The following is a 15684-nucleotide window of genomic DNA, read 5'->3' on the forward strand; positions in this document are numbered from 1 at the left end:
AAATTAACATAAAAATTTGAAGTTTTAAACTTTTAATCGTTCTCTTGCAAACCCCAGTTGAGAGATTTGGGCTAGCCCACTCAAGTATTGTGCACTTATCACATGCTATTCTTTGAGTTATGTAAAATGGGCCGGGTAAGTTCAGAATTAATACTATACGTGGCAATAAATTTCTAACCCAAATTTTCCATTGCAATCCAATCAAACATATACTGTGCACCAAAAAGTTACTTCTTGACAAGTATTGGAATCTAATAAGTTTCATTTTCATTATCGGCTTTATGAGGTGGGAATTATCTAATCATTCTTGCTGATTGCAAAGGATGCTAGTTTAATAAGATCACTTTTCCTCGCTTACCTAAAATCATCCTTTTTTTGTGGGGTCGTTTTTATCAAAGTACTAACTTGGTGTCATTGAAGTCACACCAAATATATAATTATTAGGTATTAATTTTCATTTTCGTCATTAGTGGTAGAAATCAACAGATCAATTTTAACACAATCATTTGAACCCCCATGAAATTAACTACAAAGAGTACATTAAGGATGACAAAAACTTTATATTACTCCATTTGATTATTTTTGTTCTTCCTATTTTGACTAATTTTACCTCATAAAGTATATTCAAATAAAAAAAAGAACAAAAAAGATTGAAAGATGCAATTCAAAACATATCAAATAAGTCCACTTTCACTCAACTTCTTATCTCCCATGAGGACTTGAATTGAAGGTTAAAAACATACACATGCTACTACTAAGTATTCAGAAAATAAATACTCCGTATCTTAAAGAGTTTGACCGAATTGGTTCAGATTATAAATCAGTTCCCTTATTAAATAATGTCCTTTCTTTTTAAATTTAGGCTTTCGTACTAAAAAAATTCTTCTAAAAATCATTAAATTGGACCTAGGACTCTAGAAGTAGTGAGCTAGTTGACTAATAATTTGACAAAGTGATAATTCAAAACTATAGAAAAATAATTATTGAAGAGATAGACTTTAGTATTCCCTTTATTTTTATTCAAGTGTCTTAGTTTGACTCGGTATGATGCATGTATATAACTTTTGACTAATTATATCTTTAATCATCCATTAGCATAAATTATAAAAAGTTACAATATTATAAAACTATATATTAAAACGATTTCAATAAGTAATCACATGACTTTTTTTTTTAAATAAATTTAAATCACTAATATTAGTTAAAGTTGATTATGTAATGCGGAGAAGTACAAAAGGTCAACATGAGACACTTAATAAAAATGAAGGGTTATTTGTAGTACTTCCTCTGTTTCTATTTTTTGCTCCATTTGACTTTTTACGTTCTCTAAGACACGTGTTAAAATGTACTTATATATCTTCATTTCCATACACGTAAAAATAATAAAAACATGATATCAATAAAATATATAATGAAGACGAATTTATCAAAATCTCGCATAAATATATTAGAACTTAACGGTAATTATTGGTCAAAGTTAGACAAAAAAAAAATAACAATGGAGTAGTAATAAACGTACGGAGGGAGTAAATGATAATAACCTTAGGCTGGGGTTAGCTCCTACAAAGAAGGCCCAAGTGCCGGAAAACCGACAATGACAAGAGCAAAGTTGATGGGAAAATGGGCGGCCCACCATTCCAAAATATGGGTTTCATTTGAGAAAGTCGGGTGGGTCTAAACTGCCTTTGGGTTTGGGGGAAGCAGGCATGTGGCTTTGTGGGGGACACACCCAACTCTCCCAATCAAATTACTCCTTATTCTTCTTCTTACTTTGAATTATTGACAAAGTGAATGCACATAAAATTAAAGTTTGAAAATTTTTGGACCTCTCAGTATAATAATCCTTGGCTTGATACATCCCTCTCCTTTTCTTTTTTATCATGTCACTATTACTTTTTCTCTTTCTCTATATATATTTGGATAATCGTTGGTTGGTACACCTAGGCGTATCATGTGCATGGTACATCCGAATTAAAACTAGTTTTAAAAAAAAGCGGAAAGAATATAACATATATTTGTAATGAATATCACGACTTTATAAAATAAAACACCATTGAAATATAAAGAACGTGATAATTTTGGTGAAACAGGTTTTAAAAAAAGTAAAAGATAATTACCAATTGATTTTTACCACGTATTTAATGTCAAATTATTTCAAAATATTCAGTTTTCTATAATTTCTCTCTCTGAAATTATTTTTATCAAGATTTCATTTTCAAAATTTCAATTCCAATATTTTTTATTCTGTTCTCTTTCTTTTTAAAAAAAATTCTCTAAATAATCAATTTTATATTTTTATATTTTGTTATAAAATTCATCTTGTTCATGTGTATCTATTATGATGTTCATTATATGATTTATAAATGTCCATATTCTTTTATTATAATTTTAATGTACCTTTATTGTCACATAATGTTCATTACTTATTGTGAAATGTTTTCTGAATTATGTTTTAACATGTTGGGTAAATAATATAAATAATGTTCTTTAAATAATATTATCATGTTCTTTATTAATATAGCGAATGTTCTTTAGATCTGTCGGAAAATCAATCATCAATAGAAGAGGTCCCAAAAGTATGTCGTTTTCATCAACCTTTATGATCCTGATTTCAAAAAATATACATATCACAATTAGATGATTTTTTTTTTAAAAAAAATACGCAATTAGATGAACATAGTTTGTAACGTAAAGAACACATAGTTTAAATCCAAAGAACATATTTTGTGACTATAATGAACATATAGTTTAGACCCAAAGAGCATATAAATTAAACTCAATGAACATATTCATTCCAATGAATATGGATTAAAAAAATTGATAAAAGAACATTTATCCTAATCCAAATGAACTTCATCTTCAACCTCCGAAAATAACACAAATTAAAAATTAAAAAATTAAAAAAAAAACTAAAATAATCAAAAAAAAATTACATTTTCTTTCAGTGATGAATTCATTAACAATGATCCATGAACAAATATAATAATCTAAAAACATCATCATCAACAACAAAATGAAATATAAATTGAAAAAAATAATTAAAAACTACCTTCTCATTTGGTGACAAAATCTAAAATTAAATATCAATTGTCAAAAATATTAATCTGTTGATCATCAAGTGCAAATCGACAATCATAGATCGTGACGAAATTGACCATGAGCCATTATTTTCTCTCTAAAAAATATATTTCTTTCTCTTGAAATTTTATTTTCTCTATAAAAAATTCTCTATTTTTTCAAAAGCTGATTATGAACAATTATGGATATGAAAGCTATAATTATGGAAAGAAAATAACAAAAATCCTTCAATTAAGGAGCATAAATTTAGGAAGCTGACTTTTATTTTTTTGAATGATAATTTTCATTCAAGTGTACCATGGGCATGGTACACCCTGGTGTACAATATAAATTTCAATGTTTGGATTGGTACTATACAAATCAGTCTGAATCGGTTTGACCTCTCTCATAATTACAGTCCTTTGTAAGTTGTAATATCTTACACACATGCGGTAGAAAATGATTCCTTAGTTTGATACAAGCGTATGTAGTTTAGATTGATATAATCTTAATTTTTTTTCGATTTTAATCTCTTTCATAGCATGTGTTATTTTGAGAGACATATTTATCTTAGGTTTCACGAGATTTGACATAACCTCACATTTTTTTATGTGTTTTTAACTTGACTAACTTCGTTTCAAAAAGAAGTGATTCACTTAAAAAACGGTTGATTTAGAAGAGTGACGCACTTAATAAAAGATATGGAGTGAGCATATATTGATTTGGTACACATGGGTCTGAATCGGGCTAACCACTCTTAGAATAGTAGTCTGTCTTAAGTTGTAATATCTTTCACGCATGTGGTAGAAAACAATTCCTTGCTACAAGTGTATTTAGTTGGAATGACAACGCTCATGATTTCTCTGTTTCTAAACCCATTCGTAGCAATTTTTTCTCTATTTCTCATAATTATTTTTATTCTTAGATCTTTCACTTTGGTGTCGTGAGATTTTAGATAATTTCAAGTTTGTCTAATGTGTTTTTACTAACTTCATTTTGATTTTTCAATGCTTAAATTAATTATTTAGTACACAATTTGGAGTACTTGTTTGTGGAGGCGTACAATTAATTGATGCATTGTAGATTTGTAAACATGAAGATAAGAAATCATTTATTATCCTAGAATGACCAAGTAAATCGTAGTTGGGGTAGATGACAGAAGATGTACCAAAACTGTAAACATTTGTAACTTAGGAATCATGATATTTGAGTCAATGTTTATTGGTGATCAAAGGACTTAAATTTCTCTTGGCCACACGAATGCGAATTATATCTACTTATTAATTAGTTAAAGGGAGAAAGTAAGGAGGAAGCCAAAGGAAAAAAGTTGTGTTTTCCACTTTTCCTTTCCTCTAAATTTTTGTAGAGTTGGTGAAGAGCCGAGGCTTAGGCCCCAATCGGTTTAATTTGATGTAAAAAAATTTCAATCAAAAATTAGTTTTTATGATAAATATAAGTTTAAGGAAAATCAAAATTGCAAATTAGTTTTATGTTGTATGGTTCCTTAAGAAAAAAGTTAGAGAGAAATTTATATTAGGAGTGGAAATGTGAGGATTAATGAGAGGAAAGTAAAAAGGAGGTAAGGAGAAGGGAGGAAAATATGGCTTCCCTTGTTTTGTAAGGGAAAATGTTTTCCACTATTAAGGATATAATTTTCCACCATTGGGAAAATTGTTTTCCATCCATTCACAAACCAATTAAAGGAAAATGGGAAAATCATTTCATATGAAAACATATTACATCAAACAAAACGGCCCTAAATTCTATAATGTTTCCTGTCTTGGTTTAATTTAACTGAATTATATCGAGATCAAACTTGAGCTCGTCTCGAACTAAAAAAATAACGCCTAAGCTTATAATGGTTAGCTTAATGAGAATAATAATGATGAGAGCTCGAGTTTAGCTTGAGCTTAAACAGGCTTGATGAGCTCGAGAATAATGACGACTTCATAAGATTTACTTTAAAATGGTGATTGTCTTTAAGTTTTACTTTTTTCATCATGTTAAATTACTAACTCCATGACATATTAGGTTTCCTTATTCCTCGTATCATACATTCATACCTTTGCAATAATATAGGGTTTAAATCTTTTTTACTTTTGCTAAATTAAAGCAAACCATGTAAAAAGGAGACCTTGTGAGGTATTGTCTGGAAGGAATATCATGAGTACAGACATGATCACAACTCACAAGTTCAAGTTAAGTTTAAGACGATTATGTTGAACTTTGGAAAAAGATGGATGTGTAATAATTATTGTATAAGGATGTAAAGCCATTCGAAAATGGTAAAGTAATTGTAACTCCTTGATAAAGTAGCCTCATTTACAACAGATTTGCACCGCAAAAATTACTCTTAAACTTATCATTTAAAAATTCAATTCTTAAAACACAATAAAAACCATTATACATTAACTCTACTCCAGTCGATATCCCTATGTTTTTAAAATAATTAGCCTTAACATGTCAAACACTTAGATGTGTAATCGACACTCAGTACCCGTATTCGAGTAACATACATAATTACATAGTGAGGGTAAGGCATGATGATAAAATCCTAAAAAAGTTGGAATATGAATTCAATTCAATTCTCACACATTTTTAATAACTCAAAGGCATTGTTATTTGGGGAGCATTGTTAATTGTGAGTATTGTGAAACCTGCAAACTGCCCCCACATTAGCAAAGTAACAACTAGCAACTAGCATTATAGCAACAACATAGAGTAGAAATTTCAGCCCACAAAAACATTCACTGAAAAAATAAGAGTACTCAACTCACTCTCCTCCTTTCCTAACTTCATCATCTTCTCTTTCTCTCTCTACTTTCTCTCTCCTCCCCTGTTTCAAAAATGCCAAGGCCAGGTCCAAGGCCTTATGAGTGTGTTAGAAGAGTTTGGCATAGTGAAAGACACCAACCCATTAGAGGCTCCCTTATTCAAGAGATTTTTAGGTCTGTTTTTCTCTCTCTAACCCTCACTTTCTCCCTCTAAAAACTTACAAAATCCCCTGTTTTTAAATCCTCTGTTTTTAATTCCTCTGTTTCTGATATTCACCTGTTTTTAAATTTTTGGGGTTTTCAGGATTGCAAATTAGATTCATAGTCCATCAACAAAGAAGAAGAAAGAATGGCAAGAGAAACTCCCCATTGTTGTTCTTAAAGCTGAGGAAATTATCTACTCTAAAGCTAATTCTGAGGTTCGCATTTCCTTAACCTTTCTTTAATTATTAAAATTAGTAAATTTTTATAGGTTTGATGTATGTATTCTTTAGGGCAAACTATAGTTATGACGTTAAAATTTATGACAAAATTACGAGTCATTGGTGTTATTAATGTAACTACTTTTAGCTTGTTATATGTTTCACCCAATTAGGGTTATTTAATTGTTTTTTCTTGTTGAATTCAAACATCAATTATTGGTTAAAAATTACAATGTGGGTTATTTTAAGGCTGAGTATATGGATCCAAATACACTGTGGGATCGAGCAAATGATGCAATTAACACTATAATCCGCCGTGAAGAGTGCTCTGAAGATACTGGAGAGTTTTTGCAACCTTGTATTGAAGGTATTTTCTCTCTCTCTCTCTCTCTCTCTTTTTTTTTTTTTTTTTTTTTTTTTTAAATTTGGTGAATTTGAACAACAGAAAGTTGAGTTCTTTGAGCAAAATTGCATAATTTACCAACTGGGTGTTGATTATTTTGTATTTAGTTCGAAGTTTATAATTTACTACCTATTTCTTGCGAAACACTGAGTAGTGATACAGACGGGATTCGATTCTAGGTCTTGGTACCAGACTTTACCAACTAAGCTAGTTCGCATTAGTGTTATTGGGATGATTAGGGTTCATCATTTTATGAAAGTGTTTATTGTTGACTACTTGAATTTTCCCCCTTTTTTTTTTTTTTTTTTTTTTATCTGTGAAATTTTAGCAATTCTGCTTGTTTTCTTGGCTTGATGATTATAAGGCAGAGAGGTGTATGTGCATTTTTGCTCCAATTATGCAATTAAGTATATGATTCATCTTTCTGCAGCTGCTCTTCATTTAGGTTGTTTTCCTAGAAGGGCTTCAAGGAGCCAAAGAAACAATCACCCCAGAGGTTACTTAACCGGAAATCCAGATTTAGCCAATGTAATCGAAGGAAATCCTAAGCCGAGTTCATCCTTTGTGCCTCACTACTCGAATTTTCGAGGAAAAGAGCCACAAACTCTAGTCCTTCCTGTTAAAAGTTGCTTAAGCAATGAACCCTTCCTTTCTAGCCAAAACTGCTTGCCAGGTCAAGGTTCATTTTCATCACAATCATATGCTGTTTATCCATTGTATTATGGTTCCTGCTCTCGACCTATAGAGCCACAACTAAAGCTTGGTGATCATTCTACTTTACGATCTGTTAGCAATGACCGCCCTGAAATTGACATGTCTCGAAACTTTTCCTTGTGTATTGAGGATAGTACAATGAATAGGGGACGCCAACCAAATATACCTATCAACCCACCTACTAATGAGTGTGATTTATCTCTTCGCTTGGGATTTCCTTCCATGCAAGAGGAGAAGATGCTCAAATTAATGGTTTTCAAGAGAAAGTAACTGTTGTGGGTTCTAAGCATGAGTCTGTAGAGAGATTTTCCTTGTATCATAAGAACAATGCTGGTTCTAGAGATGAGAGTTTGGATGTAAATTTGATGGTAAGGAAGCGTAAGGCAGTTGATCAAATGAAGGATCCGCGGTATCCATGGGAGCCAAAGTTCTTGCCAACTTACTCTAATGAAGGAACAAGTACTACAGGTTAGTTAGTAGCTATCCTGCCTTTAGTAGATGCGTAGAGAACTTCAGTTTAGTCGGCAGAAATTTTCATTGTTGTATATGTAAAAATGTAGTAGTTTCATATTGCGGAATGCTTTCCCATTTGGGTTGTTTCAGCTGTGTCATTTGCTAGGATGAGTCGCTTCTGAAAAACCATGAATTTTGTACATAACTGTTGTAACAGATGTGTTGATTTAGCTGCATCACTCTTTTGATGAGTTTGTATCATTTGATTTAATCGACTTTCAATTCTCAAACATTCAGTATTACCTCGAACTTAACTGCTGTCTATTTTTTTGGGCCATAATGTTATTCTGCAATTTGAGGAAGACTATACATTTTCATAATTTGTATCCAAAAACTCAGTTGAAAGTTGAAAATTTTGTACTACTGGTATAGCCATACAAATGTGATCACAACCCATTAGATTCCGACTAATCTAGATTTGAACTAGAAGACGCTCCATGGTTTGAAACCGAGGCCTCTGGCTAAATTGGAAAAATCGAAGAGGCCTCTGGCTAAATTGGAAAAATCGAAAATCTCGTAGGAGTCGATTTTTCACTTGGTGAACATTAGACCATATAATTCATTTCTGATTTTTAAAGACGTGTGATGAATAAGAGTGCCAGGTGGTGGATTTTTTCTTTTTGTTGCACAGATTAAGCAAAGACAAATAATAAGCTGAACTTTTGTGTAACATAAGAAATTGATGGATTTTAAAAAAGGGGTTTTTAGAACGATTTGTGAGAGTTTAATTGACTTTTTTTTTTTGTTGTGGGGAAGAATGGGGTGGTTTGGCTTGTGTGCTTGGGGTGCAAAGAGATGTCTTTTTCTAGTCTCTTTAAATAAATAAAATAAAAATTGATTAATTTTTCCAAGGTAAATTTGAGGGTGGCCCAAAGTTCAACTTTTGATGTTTGGAATAGACTAGCCAATGTTATTAAAAGGGTTTAAAATCTTATAAAAATCTAAAGTATATGTTAAAAATAAAATAAAAATGAAGCAAATATATGGTCAGGGAAATTTGTCTAGTTAACAAGTTATAATGGTGGATAACATCTCAAAAGTGGACAATATAAGGACCCACCACCACCACCAACATAACATAAAGTCATAAACATAACATTATTGGTCCCTCAAAGTGCCTTTGATCAGTCACATTTCATTTTGTTGAGGAAGAATTCATTAACTTGAGGCAAGGCAGGGAATTATGTGGGCTGAAGGTTAATCTGCTATTATAAAGTGAAACAACATCGGTAAAAGTTTCATTAGCTTAATCAATAGACTTTTGCTCCCTACCTTTTTCCTATTCGGCGGCCGTTGAAGAGTGAGGATCTATGACGAGTGTGTTAGGTATCTAACATGTTAGCTGTTTAAAATTTTTTTTAAGCTGAGTTTTTATCTTGGACTATATATTTTCGTAAGAGAAATCTATAGTTTGTGGTTAAGCGGCGACAAAAATTCATGAAGTAAAATGTAGAAAATTAGGTCAAAAGAACTTTAATTTGAAAGCACGGCATGTTTGCTAGACAATTTCTGAAGATGTTTAGGGATGAAGGGAGTAGTTTTATTTATTTTTTATTCTCAATTGTATGGACAAAACTTTTCAATCAATTGAACTTCTCACCAACCCACCCAAGAGGTTTTCTTGTCCTAAACTAAGTTTCTAACCAAAACAGATTAATAATAACTATACACAATTAAAACATAGTCTAAATCTGTACATATTCGGTATCACCAAGTAAGTGAGGCTCAGTATCAGGAGAGGCTGTAATAGAGGTATTAGTTGTAGAAGCGATAGAAGAATTGTTAGAACTCAAATGAAAATCAATCTGCAGCCTCTTATACAATGCAAACACATCAACTGTTTTACCCTTAGCCTCTTCTTCTTTCAGCTCTCTCAGCGGAATAGCGGCTAAAAACCTCTTCATGTGCTCCCTACAACACTCCTTTCCTCTACAAATCACCTTATCTTCGCCTTTCTCCTCATTTTCCTCCTCGTTCTTCTCAAGCATCAATGTTGAATCATCAAATTTTAGGACATATGCTTGGTTGCACCCTTCATAAAGCCGCTCTCCTAGGGAGTCAATGATGTAGTTCGCGTTAGCCTCAACCTTTAGTATAAAGAAATGCTCGTTCCACCTCACAATATAGACTCTTGGCTCTAACTCATGTACATCTGTATTGATTTCTTTCCAAATTTCATCGAAGGAAGCAGCATCTTTTAGGTGGTCAAATTCCTCAGGATGGAAGAACCCAAATCGAGAATTGTTCCAAAGGACAGCAAGGGGTCGAAGTTCAGCACTTATGATGGTTTCAAGATCAAAATGGCGGTCAGGGTTGTTTGACTCATCATTGCAAAGCTTTCTCCACTCTGAGGAGCCCTCAGTGATGAGGCGATCAAACACTGGTCCTGTCAACGACATGACTCTATTGAGTTGGAGCCAGTGAGCGATGATTGCCACAATTGCGGCGCATGCACTCTCCCCTGCTGCCTTCTCACTACGTTGGTCAAATGAGGCGAAAAACACACTGGCTTTGAGCTTTGTTTTCCCATCTCTGCTCACCAATTTCCTTTCCTCCCAACTGCTAGGATTACAAGACTTCTCAGCATCAACATCCTGTAAAATGATTGTGCATAGATAATTTTATAGAGAAAATAATTTCAGTGTAGCATTATTGACTCAAAAAGTCAGTAAAATGTTATTGCATCAAAGAATCTACATCAACATGTCTCGTAATGGCAAGGTTTTTTTTTTAAATGTATGAACTTTTAAAAAAGTTCACTTAGGAATCAATAAGTTAAAATAAACCGCCAAATAAATTTTAATAATGTATACATAAAGGACTAATATGTTCTGGTAAAGAATTTTGAGATAAAAAGGGGGGGGGGGGAAATCTAAGTCTTTTTATATCGACCATTCGCTAAGGCTAATGGAGTTCCATGGTCTCACATCAAAGATGGTGCTAGTGGTATAACATACACTAATATGTAAGGAAGTCTATATAAAGACTATGATTCCAAATGTTCAAAAACATGATGTTGTATAAATTATTGCATATCCATGGAATTATGAACCCTACCCTCCACCCAAAGGAAGATAAACATCAAAAAATTTAATAAAGGAAAAAAGGAAATGTGGGATCCATAAATGACCCCATAACCTTAAAAAAGAGGAAGCATGAATCTCCCTAAAAACTGGATTGTTTGCCAACCTTTGTGTTCTTTGACATTTTATGCTATGCCCATTTACAAAACAAAATTTGTGGGACCAATCTACATTGATGTTTGTGTGTTTTTAAGCATAAATGGGGCCCTTTCCATTAGCATTATCACCCTTGTTGTGTGCACTTTGATTTTGAGGACCCTACTTAATGTCTTTGAAAGTCTGAATATTGACTCATTGAGTCCTCATTAGGTTTATTTTAGGAGGAAGAAATTTTCCTAAAAATGGAGTAATAATAATTATTAAAAGGCAGATTAGTTTTTCTTGTTGATATAATGATTAATGACATGTAGCTATATATTGACAAAATTGTTGCTATCAAACATTATTTTTCAAATTTTGTTCATGGGATGAATTAAACTCAATGATGTAACCCTCCACTCAAAAAAAATTCTCATCATATGCAAAACTCTGAATTAAACTATGCCAACTAATTCTATATCCTGTTGTATCTCTATACTTTTTACCCGTGTGTAGGAACATAAGATCAAAATGCATATTAATCAAGGTTTGTTATATTACACGAAACATAGTTTAAGCAAAGGTATACATACCACACTAGATTCAGCCTTCGGATCAACTTTCTTCATGGATTTTCTTCTCTTCCATTTCCAAAACCCTCCTTTCTTCACCAAGTCCAACTGAGTCTCCGAGCTCAGCGAGCTCTTCGACTCAGTCATCGAGTTATTTGACTCATCACCGCTTTTGCTGCTGGATGCTACAACCACGTACTCACTCTCGGAGTTGTATGTAGCAGCTGAAGACTCTCCTGAGTTCTTCAAACTGAACTGTTTCCCAAATAGCCTAGGCTTGTTTTTCTTAGCCTTCTCTTGTGTTAATGAAGCTCCTTGACTATTAACTCTCCTTAACAAACTTGCTGTGTCACTCAAGTTTTGTACGATTCCGAACGAGTCGTGAGATAATGTACGCGAGTGGGAGGTATTTTTCATCTCTATGAAGCTCACAACTACCTGCATTACAGCAATATTGCATATATCAGGTTAGTTTTGGCTGAGGAGAACTCACCATCTATCCTCGCTTGTTTTCTTAATATCCCGTAGCAATATTTTCATGTTCATGAATGCATGATTTCAATTATTAATATTTTTATTTTTTTATATCTACTCATAACACATTCAATGATATTACCTTAAATCAAAAGTTGTCATTTTTTTTTAAAAAAAATAAATTCGTATTTATAAGCAATTATGCCAACTAGTCATAATTATCAGATCTAGTAGTCTGTACTCGTACTTAACATATTGTTTTTTAGTTGAGACAGTGTAACAACCGAGAACAATAATAAAAAAAAAATTTCTAGACAAAGACGACCTTGCCAATCAAAATAAGGTTATGTATGACATTTTCACATTATAGTTACAAAGAACGTACATAATTTGACAAATACTTGTATATGACAGATTTCAATGTACTTTGATGAGTAAAGTCAACCTTTAAAAATAATTAAATAAATTGAGGTAGAACAATAATAATTTTAATTATGTTCTGCCTTTTTCTCTTCCTCAAGAGACGTGTGACTTTTTGGTTTATTTTTTGGTCGGTTAATCATCTTGGTTTCTAGACACGGATTATAAAACTATAGTGTTAATTTTGTATTTGACTCACTAACAAAATGATGATTACTCAATCAAATTGGCTTATTAAAGTATATATTTTTATTCGATTATTAATAGCACAAGGATATACTCCGAATTATATTCATATGAACAAAACAAGCACATAGGTATCAATTTATTTTTATAAGTTTATAACAAAGTTTGCAAGAAAGTTATATAATAACTTAATGGAGAAGATGTTGATTGAGTACAAAGAATTCGTCAATTGAGGTTGGCTTATTGCAATGGAAATCATTGACCAGACAACTACGATCACATGAAATTATACTAAATCTAAAATATTGGTCTCTATACAGAATCTATGCTAACCTTTCCTTCATTCTTGTCTTTCTTAAGTTATTTTTGGGTTGAATTCCTTTTTCATCAAGTCTTTTCTATAGTTACAAGAAAATGAAAAGTTCGCAACAATAATCTTAACGAAATACTCATAAGATTCTGATTCCACTTTAAGTTAACGTTCACTTTATATGTATTCAGTTGTCACATTACTAATTTTAGACAAAACGAGCATATGAGCATTCGATTCTCCAACTTTTACATGTCTTAGCCAATTCTAGCATGATAAAGCATATAATTAGTCATCATTAATACTTTGTATGATAAAAGGCAAACTAAGAAAAATGATAATAATGTTGCTTACTTGAAGAGAAGGTTCCATGGAAACTCCATCCAATTCTAAAGAAATGGGTAAATTTTGCCGAAATTGCGCCTCCTTATTTGAAGCTAATTCTCCTAAATTTAATTTTGTCTTCCCTATTACTTGCATTTTACCGCTTGATGATGTTAATGATGATGACGTTTCTTCACTCTTCCCCTGTAAAATTAGCCAAGGTAATATAATTATATCATTCAACATTCATAATTATGCCAAATTAACACAACGATAAAATTGCAATTAATTTAATCAAAATACGAAGTACGGAGTATATACCATGATGCTTTTTAAACACGGGTAGGTATTTTAATATAAAAATAAAATCTTAGAAAATTTTTCCAACTAAATTGGGGGATAAAAACAAACAAAAAATCCACAAAAATGATCCCACCCGTTTTTCTCAAATCAAGAAGAATCCAATTCTATATTTGCATACATATAAACATGTTTAACTAAAGCAGTTGAGAGAAAGAGTAAAATTATTCGTAAATATATTTTTTGGTGCAAATTATTCGTAAATATATCGAAACAAAACTAGTATACAACGAGTGTATTGTATAAGTAATTTAACACCGAAAATGTAAACATCTAAACTCACTAAAAATAGAAAATGTAAACATCTAAACTCACCAAATTAATCAAATAAAATGATCATAACACATGAAACTGTCAGATAATTAAGTATGCTCATTAAAAAAAACAGAGTAACTCAAAAACTTACCGAAAGTATGTGGAATGAAACAATCCAAGGAGCAAATGAAGTGGGGTCCTTGGAATTGATTGAAAAACTGCAAATATGATCAAATTCATTGCTCCATTCAATGGGTTCACCTAATTTCAGAAGCTCAATTTCATTGGAAAATACACTTCGATTTTGATGAGATTTCTTGTATAATGAAGAAAATCCAGACTTTTGAGCTCCTTCCCAAATCACTTCAATTGCCATTTTCACTCGTTCTTTTTCTAAAATTGGTAATCTTTCAAGCTTAAACCCCTTCAATTTTACTTGGAATTTCTTTGTTGTTGAACCTTTTCCTGACCAAATTGCCATCTTTTCAATCCAAATTGTACAAAAATAGAGGAAAATGCTCTGTTTTTTTTTGTTTTTTTTTTTTTTTTGCTAGAAATTGGTGTAATCTATCAATCTATGCAAAGAAAGATTGAGTCTTTATGTATTTTTTTTTTTTTTGGGGGGAAAGGGGGGGGGGGATATTGGAATTGGAAAAATTTAATGAAGAAAATTGGGAAATGATGATGAAAATGGTGGATTAGTGAAGAAGTTTGTGGAGAATTAAAAAAGATGAATGAAGAAAAAAGATTATGAATTCGGGGGTGGGATTTAGTGTAAAGCTATTTATATTTATTACACTCTCATGTCATTAGGTTGAATAGTTTTAGAGGGAAAAGGGACTTGTTCATTTGGTAACGGGCCTAAGGAAAACAACTCGTGAGACCAAAGGTTTTTTTTATTTGGGTCTTCTCAACCATCATTTTCTTTTCTTTTTGTTCTATTTTTTGGCTTTTTTTTCCCCTTAGGATAAGAGTTGGGTTTAGCAATTGCCGTATAAAATAACTTCCAATTATATAATAAAATTTATAGCGTATAGGAGAACTTTTTGTCAACAATACTCTATGTACATACGATTGTATCTTGTACATGATACAAAAAATATGTGGTATTTGCTTTGCCCATGTGTTTATACCTTGTAATAAGGTACAAGTATTGTACGGTGAAGATCCTCCATTTATGCAAGTTGAGGGTTGGGGGATCAATGATATACGAAGCATTGACACTTTAATATACTCAAGTATATTAAAAGATATATTATATGATTAGGTATCCTAAAAATATTGTTTACTAAAGTACACATACTCCATATATATTATATATCAACATAGAATATATCAAATACAAGATAATTTCCCTAATATCCTAACCATACACCTCGTATTATATATCTATTTATGCAAGTATATTTATGTATTTTTTTTCCCTTCACTATTTTAGCTTATTATATGTAGGTCTATGGGGCTAGTGTTACGTACATCATACTCGTATTTCATTACAAGTATTACGAAGTATTATTATTAGGGTAATGCTATATGTAACCCTATATATAAGCATTAAATACACTTTTGAAAATTTATACGATTTTCTAGTATGTATTTAATGCTTATATGAACCTCTAGGGGTTATGTATAACATTTTTCTTATTATTATTGTTCCATAAAAAAATAATACAATGATGTGGCACGTGGGGAAGTAAAATGACAGGTAGGATGGCGGGAACCAAGAAAAGTACGTGGAA

At 31.8% G+C, this 15684-nt stretch overlaps 2 protein-coding genes across 2 annotated transcripts; one reads left to right on the forward strand and one right to left on the reverse strand.

The window, feature by feature from the left end:
- The first annotated feature begins 5712 nt into the window (after positions 1-5712).
- LOC110705012 lies at positions 5713-8113 on the forward strand. The gene is given in 4 exon segments (XM_021882833.1): positions 5713-6005; positions 6136-6250; positions 6503-6620; positions 7087-8113. Coding segments are annotated over 4 exon segments (888 nt in total). The 5' UTR covers positions 5713-5904; the 3' UTR covers positions 7641-8113.
- A 928-nt stretch (positions 8114-9041) lies between these two features.
- Positions 9042-15159, reverse strand: LOC110705004. Its single transcript, XM_021882821.1, has 4 exons — positions 14097-15159; positions 13361-13534; positions 11638-12054; positions 9042-10477 (listed from the first exon to the last, which is right to left on the reverse strand). Exons 1-4 carry the CDS (start codon positions 14424-14426, stop codon positions 9569-9571), a joined length of 1830 nt encoding a protein of 609 aa, XP_021738513.1. The 5' UTR covers positions 14427-15159; the 3' UTR covers positions 9042-9568.
- Between the last annotated feature and the right edge of the window lie 525 nt (positions 15160-15684).

This window comes from Chenopodium quinoa, unplaced genomic scaffold (assembly GCF_001683475.1).
Source record: "Chenopodium quinoa cultivar QQ74 unplaced genomic scaffold, ASM168347v1, whole genome shotgun sequence".
NCBI classification, from domain to species: domain Eukaryota; kingdom Viridiplantae; phylum Streptophyta; class Magnoliopsida; order Caryophyllales; family Amaranthaceae; genus Chenopodium; species Chenopodium quinoa.

Coding starts and splice junctions, on each gene's coding strand:
- LOC110705004 (XM_021882821.1), bottom strand. CDS start 14,426: ATGGCAATTTGGTCAGGAAAAGGTTCAACAACAAAGAAATTCCAAGTA. Junction 13,535..14,096: donor TTTCATTCCACATACTTTCG/GTAAGTTTTTGA, acceptor CTAATTTTACAG/GGGAAGAGTGAAGAAACGTC. Junction 12,055..13,360: donor CCATGGAACCTTCTCTTCAA/GTAAGCAACATT, acceptor GCTGTAATGCAG/GTAGTTGTGAGCTTCATAGA.